Source organism: Salmo salar, chromosome ssa10, assembly GCF_905237065.1.
Source record: "Salmo salar chromosome ssa10, Ssal_v3.1, whole genome shotgun sequence".
NCBI lineage: Eukaryota > Metazoa > Chordata > Actinopteri > Salmoniformes > Salmonidae > Salmo > Salmo salar.
The window spans coordinates 57,927,320-57,942,810 of NC_059451.1; the positions used below are offsets into that span (position 1 = coordinate 57,927,320).

Genomic DNA, 15,491 nt, shown 5'->3' on the forward strand with positions numbered 1-15,491 from the left:
TGATTATTTTTGTAGGGTGAATAGCTGGCTATAAGCTAGGCCTGTAACCACAATGTATGGGTGGCATGGGCAATATCTGAGCCACATTTTAATATAGAACTTTATATTGAATTTGGTATCAGATAGATATACGGTAGCTGACTGCAGGCTACAACCTTCTCAAGCAGTTCAGTCATTTAGACAACAAGAAAGCAGCGATATTATTTTTAACTAAATGTTTTTGCTCGTTTAAGACTAAATAGCTCTGACCCAGGGACAAGTGTCGCCTTTCTTCACTACTGGCCCAGTGTACATACAGATTGTCCAGCACCGAAACTACCGTGAACAGCAAGTGTGTTGTGTTTCCGTGTACGTCCCCGTGGCTGCCCATTTAACTAAAACACGGAACAAGGAAACACCTGATCCCGATGTTCATCTTTCACTGACTCTCATATCACTCGTTTTCCTCTGACAACAATACGTCCCAGACTTCACAGATACCAACTGGTAAGTAACCTATACTAGTATACTATCACCATTTGTTTGAAATAAGGATTTTTTTTTTTCTTCTCCCGATATTGTTTCAATAAAGAAACAGCAAAACACAAATATGTCACGTTAGATTTCTGGTGCGTAAATGTAGTCAAATGGCTCTGTTCTATGAAATACTCTCAAGCACTAAAGTCTAATATCTTTGTTTCAAGACCGAAGCATAATTAAACCTATTAATGAAACCTAGTAATTATAGCTTAATGAAACCCAGGGGGGATTGAATACAGGTAGACATTGCCTAATCAGTGACCAAAGCTATCAAACATGAATTGCCAACAGAACATGGGAACCAATGCAAGAGAAAAGCAATTTGTCCCAAATGGCACCCTATTCCCTACAGTGCAGTGTACTCCTTCTGACCAGAACTCTATGAGCCCTGGTCTAACAGTGCACTATGAAGGAAATCGGGTGAACTTTGGGTTTCCCTGGTGGGGTTAGTCTGTAAAATAACATGCAGTAAAGAGAATATTTAATATGAATAAAGTTAATATACAGTAAAGACTGATTAACAATGCTTAGTGTATTGTTATGTTTTCTTGTTCTGTAATACACGTGATTTTACAAGGTTTTGTTTGTTCAAGATTCTGTTGATAGTGATTGACACCAGACTGGAGGTACAAGGACATCGATTGATTATTCTTGCGTTCTGTTGTACACTGTGTGATTCTGTAGTCACTGCGTTTTGGTTTGACTTCCTACAAGCCTCTCGGGCTGGTATTTACCAAACATTTGAATATGTCTGATTAGAATAGAAAGGGCCTCCAAGAGGCCAGTTAGACATTTCGTTTTCTTATGTTCAGGTGTCTCCCCGTTTCAACTTGTAATGAACCTGATAGATTTTTTAAAATTGATATTATCAACGACTGCTAAAATATTTTTCACCTGGATATTCCTATTACAGAATGTATGTGCGTTTTGTTCAGATCTCATCATAGGACAATGTCTGAGGGTAAAACAGTCACTTCCAAGGCTGTCGAGCTGGAGGCCCCAGAACTAGGACCAGAGACCCAGTCCTCCTCTCGTCTGGCCCCGACCCAGTTCTCCCCTCAGCCCCAGAGCAACCAGCCGCCCCAGAGCAACCAGCCGCCCCAGAGCAACCAGCCGCCCCAGAGCAACCAGCCGCCCCAGAGTCAACCTGACCCCCAGAGCAACCAGCTGCACCAGAGTCAACCTGACCCCCAGAGCAACCAGCCGCCCCAGAGCAACCAGCCGCCCCAGAGCAACCAGCCGCCCCAGAGTCAACCTGACCCCCAGAGCAACCAGCCGCACCAGAGCAACCAGCCGCACCAGAGTCAACCTGACCCCCAGAGCAACCAGCCGCACCAGAGTCAACCTGACCCCCAGAGCAACCAGCCGCCCCAGAGCAACCAGCCACCCCAGAGTCAACCTGACCCCCAGAGCAACCAGCCGCACCAGAGTCAACCTGACCCCCAGAGCAACCAGCCGCCCCAGAGTCAACCTGACCCCCAGAGCAACCAGCCGCCCCAGAGCAACCAGCCGCCCCAGAGCAACCAGCCGCCCCAGAGTCAACCTGACCCCCAGAGCAACCAGGTCCCGGAGAGTGGTCATCCCGAGGTAGAGACAGAGGAGAGAGGGTCTGCTGCCCCTTCACCTGATACTGGAGCTGGAGCTAGGGATGGAGGTGGAGCTAGGGATGGAGCTGGACCCGGGGCCAAGGGGAACCGTTGGACTTCTGCACTAAATCAGTTCAAACTCAAGAGGTTCTTTGTTTTGAGGGTAATGAATATAATATATATATAATATAATAATGACAGCCTACTTTTTTAACTTATCCTACTGTAAAGGTTTACTGTACACACATAGGCCTTCTACTGTAAAAGTTTACTGTACACATCGTAGGCCTACTACTGTAAAGGTTTACTGTACACATAGTAGACCTACTACTGTAAAGTGAAATCAACTAATCATTATATTATATGGAACATTTCAATGGTTCTACTACACAGATGAATTACATTTGAATTATTGTAGTGATCCACAATGCCACGTTTATTTACTCTGAATGGAGTTTGATCAGATTAAGAACCCAGATTAACGTCCCCCTCAACCGGCTGTGTCTGTCCGCTCCTACAGTAAATATAATAATGATTAACCAGCTGCCAGGCCAGCGAGACACTCCCAAACTAACCACATTAATCTGAGCTTTTACAGTGCATTCAGAGAGTATTCAGACACCTTCACTTTTTCCCCAATTTTTAACGTTACAGCCTTATTCTAAAATTGGTTAAATATATTTTTTTCGTCATCAATCTATACACAATTCCCCATAATGACAAAGCAAAGTACAGAGAGATCCTTGATGAAAACCTTCAGAGCGCTCAAGACCGCAGACTGGGGCGAAGGTTCACCTTCCAAGAGGACAATGACCCTAAGCACACAGTCACGACAACGCAGGAGTGGCTTCGGGACAAGTCTCTGAATGTGCTTGAGTAGCCCAGCTGGAGCCCGGACTTGAACCCGATTTGAACATCTCTGGAGAGACCTGAAAATAGCTGTGCAGCAACCTGACAGAGATTGAGAGGGTCTGTATAGAAGAATGGGAGAAAGTCCCCAAATACAGGTGTGCTTGTAACGTCATACCCAAAAAGACTCAAAATTGTAATCGCTGCCAAAGCTGCTTCAACAAAGTACTGAGTAAAGGGTCTGAATACTTATGTAAATGTCATATTTCAGTTTTAAATGTTTTATAAATTGGCCAAATTTATGTGGGGAAAAAAATATTTAGTCCATTTTAGAATAAGGCTGTAACGTAACAAAATGTGGAAAAAGTCAAGGGGCTTTGAATATTTTCCGCAGGCACTGTATTTACTGACATGTCAATGTGTTCCAAATGGAACCCTATTCCCTATATAGTGCGCTACCTTTGACCAGGGCTGGAACCCTATTCCCTATATAGTGCACTACTTAAGACCTGCAAAATTTGTGGATTCACATGTTAATAACTTTTTTACGTGTGAAAATCCAATTTGCACTTTCACATGTAAGACAACTCCACATGTGAAAATCGCACTTTTGCTTTTGTGCCATTTTAATATCAAGAAAAACTTCTGAAGTTGAGGACAAAATTAGTATTGCACACAAAACAAACTCCAAAGTATTAAAGGAAAACTGTATTTTGGGGTATTTGTTTCATTAGTCCATTGTTGACATAGTCCCAAAATATTTTTCTTGTCAGCAATGGAGTTTTCAAGATATGTAACTTTCTAAATACAGAAAATATCCCCGTATGATGCGTTTTGCATCATAGGATTCATTTTATTTCCTGATATGACTTATACAGTAATTCAGCCACCTGAGTCTCTCTCTCTCAACAGAGCAGAATAGAATCAAGGTCACTGTGACTCAGATAATAATGATATCTAATGGTCACAATAATGTGAAGTTTCAGCTCTCATAACTGCAAGACGTGTATATATATTTAAACGTGGATATTGTCCCATTTTAATGGTTGAATTGTAATCTAACACATTGTTTCCCTATCCTGTGCAGCCTGGGACCCTGGACCAAGCCCTGGAAGACACCAAGGCTCTGATCAATCAGGAGGACGGAGCTGTCCACGGTGTCTGGCTCATGGTTGAGTGAGTTTTATTATTACACATACCGTCTCTCCTATCCCTTACAACAAAACAAAAAAGACATGTCAAATGAGCATTTTCACATGTATTAAATGTAGGAGTTGACATGTTAACATGACCTTTTCACAGTAGGAGTCAGATGAATTCATGGATACCATTTGTATGTCTCTGTGTCCAGTAAGAAGGAAGTTAGCATTGGCTGGTGAAACTACCTCTAAATTACATTAGCACTTCCAGTCATTGTGCTAACGCTAGCAGATGCCCATAGACTTCCAGTCATTGTGCTAACGCTAGCAGATACCCATAGACTTCCAGTCGTTGTGCTAACGCTAGCAGATACCCATAGACTTCCAGTCGTTGTGCTAACGCTAGCAGATACCCATAGACTTCCAGTCGTTGTGCTAACGCTAGCAGATACCCATAGACTTCCAGTCGTTGTGCTAACGCTAGCAGATACCCATAGACTTCCAGTCGTTGTGCTAACGCTAGCAGATGCCCATAGACTTCCAGTCATTGTGCTAACGCTAGCAGATACCCATAGACTTCCAGTAGATAAAGGGCCTCATCTGACTCTGGGTTAGTAGATAAAGGGCTTCATCTGACTCTGGGTCAGTAGATAAAGGGCCTCATCTGACTCTGGGTCAGTAGATAAAGGACCTCATCTGACTCTGGGTCAGTAGATAAAGGGCTTCATCTGACTCTGTGTCAGTAGATAAAGGGCCTCATCTGACTCTGGGTCAGTAGATAAAGGGCTTCATTAGACTCTGGGTCAGTAGATAAAGGGCTTCATCTGACTCTGGGTCAGTAGATAAAGGGCTTCATCTGACTCTGGGTCAGTAGATAAAGGGCCTCATCTAACTCTGGGTCAGTGGATAAAGGGCCTCATCTGACTCTGGGTCAGTAGATAAAGGGCCTCATCTGACTCTGGGTCAGTAGATAAAGGGCTTCATCTGACTCTGGGTCAGTCGATAAAGGGCCTCATCTGACTCTGGGACAGTAGAAAAATGGCTTTATCTGACTCTGGGTCAGTAGATAAAGGGCCTCATCTGACTCTGGGTCAGTAGATAAAGGGCCTCATCTGACTCTGGGTCAGTAGATAAAGGGCTTCATTAGACTCTGGGTCAGTAGATAAAGGGCTTCATCTGACTTTGGGTCAGTAGATAAAGGACCTCATCTGACTCTGGATCAGTAGATAAAGGGCTTCATCTGACTCTGTGTCAGTAGATAAAGGGCCTCATCTGACTCTGTGTCAGTAGATAAAGGGCTTCATTAGACTCTGGGTCAGTAGATAAAGGGTCTCATCTGACTCTGGGTCAGTAGATAACGTGAGCTGAGTGAGTTTATCACATAGAAATACATTATAGATTCTTTATCACAATGTCTCTTCTATGTCCTTGTTTCCATGGTAATTCTAGGCAGAGTGAGCTGGTTGTAAACTGGTTTTCTGGTTGAGATGACTTCATATAATCCGGTTACATCCAACTGGTCAGTGTCAGTTAGGGGTTTAGGTAGGTGCAACTGAAACAAACCACTGATCACAGTATGGACATGAGGCCGATCGCTTTTCTCTGGAATTGATTTACTTGGAACAGAACAACTCCAAACCTGGTCACTCTCAGCATTGTAGAACTGCCAGGGGCCTCACAATACGATATCGCCATGCTTAGGTGCCGGTATGATATGTACTGCATTGTGATTCTCATTATTCTTACGATTCTATATGTTTTGTGATTCTCACGATTCTATACATATTGTGATTCTCCCCATTCTATACGTATTGTGATTCTCACGATTCTATATGTTTTTGGATTCTCATTATTCTCACGATTCTATACATATTGTGATTCTCACGATTCTATACGTATTGTGATTCATATGATTCTATACATATTGTGATTCTCACAATTCTATACATATTGTGATTCTCACGATTCTATACGTATTGTGATTCATATGATTCTATACATATTGTGATTTTTATGATTCTATACGTATTGTGATTCTCACGATTCTATACATATTGTGATTCTCACGATTCTATACGTATTGTGATTCATATGATTCTATACATATTGTGATACTCACGATTCTATACGTTTTGTGATTCTTATGATTCTATACATATTGTGATTCATATGATTCTATACATATTGTGATTCTCACGATTCTATACGTATTGTGATTTTTATGATTCTATACATATTGTGATTTTTATGATTCTATACGTATTGTGATTCTCACGATTCTATACGTATTGTGATTTTTATGATTCTATACGTATTGTGATTCTCACGATTCTATATGTTTTTTGATTCTCATGATTCTCACGATTCTATACGTATTGTGATTTGAATACTGTGATTGTATTGATGTTCCAGACATATTGCTCACTATACAGTATATCTGCTGCGGAGAAACAAGAAAGAGAATGAGAAATTAGCTTTGATTAGTCATGGAACAAACAAAATGCTGAAAAGAGGTTGGGATTACTATTTAAAAATGCTGATGGAGAACAAGCTATAGCTGACTCTATCTAGAAAATATAAATGTTAATTTTACGTATGATACTTGGAGTCAAAGTATCCATATAATATTGGACGTTAGCAGTGAGGGCTGATATGCCCATGCATTGACTTTTGTTCTCTATACATGTCGGGGGATGTTCAGTGTCCTACGTGGCTATATTGATGAAAAACAGATTCCACAGGGGATGTTCAGTGTCCTACGTGGCTGTATTGATGAAAAACAGATTCCATATGGGATGTTCAGTGTCCTACGTGGCTATATTGATGAAAAACAGATTCCACAGGGGATGTTCAGTGTCCTACGTGGCTGTATTGATGAAAAACAGATTCCATATGGGATGTTCAGTGTCCTACGTGGCTATATTGATGAAAAACAGATTCCATAGGGGATGTTCGGTGTCCTATGTGGCTGTATTGATGAAAAACAGATTCCATATGGGATGTTCAGTGTCCTACGCGGCTATATTGATGGAAAAACAGATTCCATAGGGGATGTTCAGTGTCCTACGTGGCTGTATTGATGAAAAACAGATTCCATATGGGATTTTCAGTGTCCTACGTGGCTGTAATGATGAAAAACAGATTCCATATGGCATCGAATGGTGGGCTTTTGTACAGATGTACAGATGTACAGCAGGCCTCTTCACTCTAGTTATGAATGTGTCTCCCTCTGCCATATGGAAGCATTGTGTGATACACCGTACTGAGCAGTAATGGATACACCGGGAGCAACTGGCGGGAAAAAGCGCTGAGCACAGAACTCCGAGATATTCAGCAGGTAACTTAGATTGTAAAGTACAACACGCACGCCTGTTCACTAAACTATGTAGAGATATGGAATCACAGCATGACGATGTTTCCTTTCACACTAAGGCTTGGTGTTTATCCAGGGGGGAGTGTTGAGAAAGATTTTTCACATTGAGAGAGGAACTGTTGTTATTCACAATGGATGTAAACAAACAAACTTGGTTGACTTTCTGTTGTAATGAAAAGAAAATAACAGAAAACTGCATCAGTAAGTGTACCACACACACCAGTGATGACTGCTCACCTTCAACACTTGGAAGAGCACTTTAGGACCCACTTCCCAAACCGTTTAACTGTGATCCTGGCTCAGTTGACATACCAGTAAGTGAAGTGGAACAGCTGATTGAGCTGTCATGTGACCGAATGCATTCACGGGTCACTACGGAGGAGTTTTGGTTCCTGACTCAAAGGGAATGATACCCTGCCGTCTGCCTCTGAACATGAATGTTGTGTTCAAAACAGCTGGGAACTTGGAACTAGGAAATCTACGACTTCAGCGCGTTCATGACAACTGGGAACTATGGGAAAAGAAAAAAAAACGAGCTCCAACTCGGAATTCCAACTCAGGAACTCGGGCCTCATTCTAGAGTTCCGACTATCCGACTATCCGACGATCCGACCTGTAAATCACTGACGTCTTGATTTGACCTAGTATTTTTCAGAGTTCCCAGTTCACCTAGCTGATATCTGTGTGAAGCTGGAGTCAGTGCTCTCGTCTATATTATAACCAAATATCCGTCCAGGTTGGAATGTGACAGCAGAGATGAGGTGCTCACTGTCGACCACGCCGCCTGACTTTGAGAATATCGGAGGGGACATGCATCAAGCCACACCCATCTCATTAGTTGTGGTGAGATAAGATACACATTATGTCAAATGAATTTGTAATTTACTCTCATAGCCCCAAGTTAAAATAATGTGATGGTGATTTGAGAATACAATCAGAAATACTGATCGAATGTTTTTCAATTGACTACCATAGCCCCAAATAAAAAAGTTAACGTTGGCTGTTAATTACAGAATGGCTGGGGTCGTTAGAATTTTCAGATATCAAAATGGGGTCGTGGGACAAAAAAAAGTTTAGGAACCAAGGTAGTACTTTGGACCAGAGCCCTATGGGAAATAAAGTACCATTTAGGACTCAGCCAGTCTCTTCCTGACGGGTCAGGAGCAGGAAGCAGCAAGAAGGCGTTATATATACACACACACACACACACACACACACACACACACACACACACACACACACACACAGACAGACAGACAGACAGACAGACAGACAGACAGACAGACAGACAGACAGACAGACAGACAGACAGACAGACAGACAGACAGACAGACAGACAGACAGACAGACAGACAGACAGACAGACAGACAGACAGACAGACAGACACATACACACAGACAGACAGACAGACAGACAGACAGACAGACAGACAGACAGACAGACAGACAGACAGACAGACAGACAGACAGACACACAGACACTCTCACACACACACAAAGAGGCACACACGGCTGCTTGCCTGAGGAGTTACTCTGTTGTTGGTATCATGCTTTAACCCAAGCAGCCACGTAGACCGCATGGGGCCTGACCCCCATCCACCCTCTGTCCCCTCTCTGCTCCACACAGCCCCTTGCTCTCTGCTCTGCCCAGTCAAGGTTAAAGTTATCCTACTGTATCAGTCAAAGTTACTTCAGCTCTTTCTTCTGCTGTTGTTTTGACTTGCCTCAGCTTGGCTGCTCAGTGAACTATCCACCTAGCGACCCTGAAGGCTTCTAGCAGAAATCTGAGTGTCGACGGAGACGGAGACGGAGTCCACGTGCTACCGGCTCACCGAGCTGTGGAAGATAGAGCGAGAGAGAATCCATTCCACTGTTAATTACTTGTATGCACAGGGGCAAGGGACTGTGTGTTTGTGTGTGTGTTTGTGTGTTTGCGTGTGTGTGTGTGTGTGTGTGTGTGCGTGTGAGACACAAACAACACCTTCAGACAAACAGAGGTCCTCATGACATCAATTAATAAGACAACATTTCTCAGCTCCCCGTTAGACTCAGAGGTGCTGAAGGAATGAAAAGGGGATGTGGAAGAAAGAAGGGGGTGTGGAAGAAAGAAGGGGGTGCGGAAGAAAGAAGGGGGTGCGGAAGAAATAAGAGGGTGCGGAAGAAAGAAGGGGGTGCGGAAGAAAGAAGGGGTGTGGAAGAAAGAAGCGGGTGCGGAAGAAAGAAGGGGGTGCGGAAGAAAGAAGGGGGTGCAGAAGAAAGAAGGGGGTGCGGAAGAAAGAAGGGGGTGTGGTAGAAAGAGGGGGTGCAGAAGAAAGAAGGGGGTGCGGAAGAAAGAGGGGGTGCAGAAGAAAGAGGGGGTGCGGAAGAAAGAGGGGGTGTGGAAGAAAGAGGGGGTGTGGAAGAGGGGGTGCGGAAGAAAGAGGGGTTGCGGAAGAAAAAGGGGGGTGTGGAAGAAAGATAGAGAATGAAATGCTTCTCTTTCTCTCTCCTTGTCATCATCTATAATAAATAATAGAGGAGCTTTTCATTCTCTATCTTCAGTTAGATGACTGTTAGTCTCTGTAAGTCGCTTTGGATAAAAGCTTCTGCTAAATGTCATGTATTATTGTCTGTCGCTCTCTGTCTGTCTCTGTCTGTCTGTGTCTGTCTGTCTCTCTGTCTCTGTCTGTCTCTGTCTGTCTGTCTCTGTCTGTCTGTCTCTCTGTCTGTCTGTCTCTCTGTCTGTCTGTCTCTGTCTCTCAATTCAATTCAAGGGGCTTTATTGGCATGGGAAACATATGTTAACATTGCCAAAGCAAGTGAAGTAGATAATATACAAAAGTGAAATAAACAATAAAAATGAACAGTAAACATTACACTCACAGAAGTTTCAAAAGAAAAAAGACATTACAAATGTCATATTATGTATATATACAGTGTTGTAACGATGTGCAAATGGTTAAAGTACAAAAGGGAAAATAAGCATAAATATGGGTTGTATTTACAATAGTGTTTGTTCTTCACTGGTTGACCTTTTCTTGTGGCAACAGGTCACAAATCTTGCTGCTGTGATGTCACACTGTGGTATTTCACCCAATAGATATGGGAGTTTATCAAAATCGGGTTTGTTTTTCGCATTCTTGTGGGTCTGTGTAATCTGAGGAAAATATGTGTCTCTAATATTTGGCAGGAGGTCAGGAAATGCTTTTCAGTTTCCACCTCATTTTGTGGGCAGTGTGCACATAGCCGGTCTTCTCTTGAGTTCTCGATTTCTGTTCATTCTGATTTTTTTAAATTTGTTCCCTAGGTGTTTTTATTCATTGATCTCTCAATTTGAATAACAATCAGAATCAACCTGTTTTTTTCCCCCATTTGTTCTGTGTCTGCTACTAGGGGTGTGGCGGGGAGAGGAGGGTGGTGAGCCGGTCTCACGGTAATTGACCGGTAATTAACATAAACACGTTTAACTTCTCCACGCCTCTACGTATACAAGCTGGCTACAAGCCGCTAATGCTAATGTGTAACGTAGATGCAGGAAGCAGGGTTGAAAATGGTGAGTTTAATAATAACAAACATGGAGAAAACAAGAGCAGCGTCTGGACATGAAAACTGCCTGTAGAGTGATGCTAGGAAGTGCTAGATAAACAGTGAGTAATCAGGCAGGTGATGAAGTCCAGGTGTGTCTCATGATGGGGCGCAGGTGTAAGGGTTGCCAGGTGGGCAGTAATGAGGGTTGCCAGGTGGGCGGTAATGAGGGTTGCCAGGTGGGCGGTAATGAGGTTTGCCATGAGGGGTTGCCAGGTGGCCGTAATGAGGGTTGCCAGGTGAACGGTAATGAGGGTTGCCAGGTGGGCGGTAATGAGGTTTGCCATGATGGGTTGCCAGGTGGCCGTAATGAGGGTTGCCAGGTGGCGTTAATGAGGTTTGCCAGGTGGGCGGTAATGAGGTTTGCCATGAGGGGTTGCCAGGTGGCCGTAATGAGGGTTGCCAGGTGGGCGTTAATGAGGTTTGCCAGGTGGGCGGTAATGAGGGTTGCCAGGTGGGCGGTAATGAGGGTTGCTAGGTGGGCGGTAATGAGGGGTTGCCAGGTGGCGGTAATGAGGGTTGCCAGGTGGGAGGTAATGAGCGTTGCCAGGTGGGCAGTAATGAGGGTTGCCAGGTGGGAAGTAATGAGGGTTGCCAGGTGGGCAGTAATGAGGGTTGCCAGGTGAGCAGTAATGAGGGTTGCCAGGTGGGCAGTAATGAGGGGTTGCCAGGACCGGTGGTTAGTAAACTGGCGACGCCAAGCACTGGAGCTGGGGTAGACGTGACAGCGTGCTTTTGGAATATCTACATTTTTAAAAGTCTATTAAATCAATAATATCACAATAAGTCCATTATTTATTTTAGGACTTAAGAAACATTATGATATGAAGAAAATGTATTCACGAAGAACAGAATATGAGTTGTCCTACTGTATGTTATCTGGCTGTGCTCCATGCCATTAGGCTGTAAGCTTGTTCATTTAGCAGACAATATATGCTTATAAGTCCCCTGACATTATTTTATATGATTTTTATGGTAAAAAGAATATAATTGAATTCAGCTGAATAAAATAGAAAGGATACTTTTCCCATTCTGGAGCGAATGCTCATATGCAGTAGCTATGTTGAGCATAAAAGTGATAATTTAATACAGGTCCTATACACTTGATTTAGAGTTATTTGGCTCACAAGAATAATGGCATAAATCGATAGAATGGAATGTTTCAATCTAGTTGACATCTTCTTTAGTGAAGCAAAGACATTTAGGGACAGGGTAGAAAATGCAACAACTCAAAATAAACAGGACAGATTTTCTGTGACATCAGGAAATAGAAACCTGTGTAAACGACCCAACATTTTTCTGATAATATTTCAGTTCATCATGGATGCATATTGTATGTGGTTGAAATACTATCCGCTGTTATGATGCTGATAAAAACAGCACCTTTACAGACGGTCCCTAACTGTGGTTGAAATACCATCAGCTGTTATGATGCTGATAAAGACAGCACTTCTACAGACAGTATTTCAACCACAGTTAGGGACCGTCTGTAGAGGTGCTGTCTTTATCAGCATCATAACAGCTGATAGTATTTCAACTACAGTTAGAGACCATCAGCTGTTATGATGCTGATAAAGACAGCACCTTTACAGACGGTCCCTAACTGTGGTTGAAATACCATCAGCTGTTATGATGCTGATAAAGACAGCACCTTTACAGACGGTATCTAACTGCACATTCACATACTCTCAAGATGCTGAATGAAATAAATCATATTTCTCCACTCTTGTTCCAGATTACATTTGGTGTATAATTTTACTGCAATAAAAACTTCATTCTGCATGAGTTAATATTAAGGCTGCAGTCACGAAACACTTGGATAGCAGGAGGTTTGAAGTCAGGCGCAGGAGACTGAGGTCCGTGAAACACACCTTTAATAATAATAATAGAAAAAATGCCGGAACAAGGCAGGGTGCACAATAATACAGTAGGAGAACAGCTCCAAAAATACCAAAGGACGGGACGCAGCCCGGAAACCCTAATGCCTAAACACGCAGCGTAAATAGGAATTTACAATATTCCCCTTCGTGCCCATAAAGGCATGACACATAAACAATCCCGCACAAATCCCCAAACGAAACAGACAAACTAAATACCCCCACTAATTGACTAACACAAAACAGGTGCAGACCTAAACAGACAAAACCAAAAGACACAGAAACATAAATCGGTGGCAGCTAGTAGGCCGGCGACGACGACCGCCGAGCGCCACCTTCTGTGGACGTTGTGACAGCTACAGTGGCAACAACAAATATGTGAACTCTTTGGAATTACCTGGATTTCTGCATAAATGTCATACATTTGATCTGATCTTCATCTAAGTAGCAACAATAGACAAACACAATGTGCTTAAACTAATAACACACAAACAATTATACATTTTCATGTCTTTATTGAACACACCGTGTAAACATTCACAGTGCATGGTGGGAGAAGTATGTGAACCCTTGGATTTAATAACTGGTTGACCCTCCTTTGGCAGTAATAACCTCAACCAAACGTTTTCTGTAGTTGCGGATCAGAACAGCACAACGGTCAGGAGGAATTTTGCACCATTCCTCTATACAAAACTGTTTCAGTTCAGCAATATTCTTGGGATGTCTGGTGTGAACTGCTCTCTTGAGGTCATGCCACATCATCTCAATCAGGTTGAGGTCAGGACTCTGACTGGTCCACTCCAGAAGGTGTATTTTCTTCTGTTGAAGCCATTCTGTTGTTGATTTATATCTGTGTTTTGGGTTGTTGTCCTATTGCATCATCCAACTTCTGTTGAGCTTCAATAGGCGGACAGCCTGCAAAATGTATTGATAAACTTGGGAATTCATTTTTATGTCGATGATACTAAGCTGTCCAGGCCCTGAGGCAGCAAAGCAGCCCTAAACCATAATGTTCCCTCCACCATACTTTAAAGTTGGGATGAGGTTTTGATGTTGGTGTGCTGTGCCTTTTTTTTCCTCCACACATAGTGTTGTGTGCTCCTTCCAAACAACTCAACTGTAGTTTCATCTGTCCACAGAATATTTTGCCAGGTGCTCTTTTACAAATTTCAGACGTGCAGCAATGTCTTTTTTTGGACAGAAGTGGCTTCTTCCGTGGTGTCCTCCCATGAACACCATTCTTCTTTAGTGTTTTACGTATTGTAGACTCGTCAACAGAAATGTTAGCATGTTCCAGAGATTTCTGTAAGTCTTTAGCTGACACTCTATGAGTCTTCTTAACCTCATTGAGCCTTCTGCTCTTGCAGTCATTTTTGCAGGACGGCCACTCATAGGGAGAGTAGCAACAGTGCTGAACTTTCTCCATTTTTATAGACAATTTGTCTTACCGTGGACTGGTGAACATCAAGGCTTTTAGAGATACTTTTGTAACCCTTTACAGCTTTTTGCAAGTCAACAATTGTAATGGTCCTGTGTGTAGCTGGTGTAGAGAGTCAGGCGCAGGACAGCAGATATGAGTAATCAATGTACTTTACTCAAAATACACAAATAAAAAGCAATATAGCGAGCCCACAAAAACGGACGGATTTACAACGAACAATCGCTTACAAACAAACATGGGGGAACAGAGGGTTAAATAATGAACAAGTAATTGGGTGAGTGAAACCAGGTGTGTAAGACAAAGACAAATGGAAAATGAAAAGTGGATCGGCGATGGCTAGAAGGCCGGTGACGTCGACCGCCGAACGCCGCCCGAACAAGGAGAGGAACCGACTTCAACGGAAGTCGTGACAACAATTCTTAATCTTAGGTCTTCTGAGATCTCTTTTGTTCGAGGCATGGTTCACATCAGGCAATGCTTCTTGTGAATAGTAAACTCTAATTTTGTGAGTGTTTTTTATAGGGCAAGGCAGCTCTAACCAACATCTCCAATCTCGTCTCAATGATTGGACTCCAGGTTAGCTGACTCCTGACTGATTAGCTTTTGGAGAAGTCATTAGCCTAGGGATTCGCATACTTTTTCCAACCTATACTGTGAATGTTTAAATTATGTATTCAATATAGACAAGAAAAATACAATAATTTGTGTGTTATTAGTTTACGCACACTGTGTTTGTCTATTGTTGTGACTTAGAGGAAGATTTTATGACCAATTTATGCAGAAATCCAGATAGATCCAAAGGGCTCACATACTTGTTCTTGCCGCTGTATGTGAGTTTACAGATTTCATATTCTATTTAACCAATCTGAACAGTAGGCTACAGTTCCCTTGACTTTTTCCACATTTTGTTACGTTACAGCCTTATTATAAAATGTATTAAATTATATTTTTTCCTCATCAATCTACACATCACAATACCCCATAATGACAAAGCAGAAACAGGGTTTTAGACATTTTAGCAAATGTATGAAATAAAAAAAACTAAAATACCACATTTACATAAGTATTCAGATCCTTTACTCAGTACTTTGTTGAAGTCTAATTCACTGATTGGCTGGAGTGTCTGTGTCTAATTCACTGATT

At 42.5% G+C, this 15,491-nt stretch overlaps 1 protein-coding gene across 2 annotated transcripts in view; it reads left to right on the plus strand.

The window, feature by feature from the left end:
- Positions 1–365: 365 nt before the first annotated feature.
- tprgl (Tumor protein p63-regulated gene 1-like protein) overlaps positions 366–15,491 on the plus strand; it is a 56,904-nt gene continuing 41,778 nt past the window's right edge. The window contains exons 1-3 of one of the 2 annotated variants that reach the window (XM_045687199.1): positions 366–486; positions 1,433–2,268; positions 4,042–4,130. In XM_045687199.1, coding sequence (XP_045543155.1) covers positions 1,438–2,268; positions 4,042–4,130 — 920 coding nt within the window. In that variant the 5' untranslated portion in view covers positions 366–486; positions 1,433–1,437. The remainder of the gene's footprint in view (positions 487–1,432; positions 2,269–4,041; positions 4,131–15,491) is intronic. The other variant, NM_001173777.1, reaches the window with a different exon arrangement.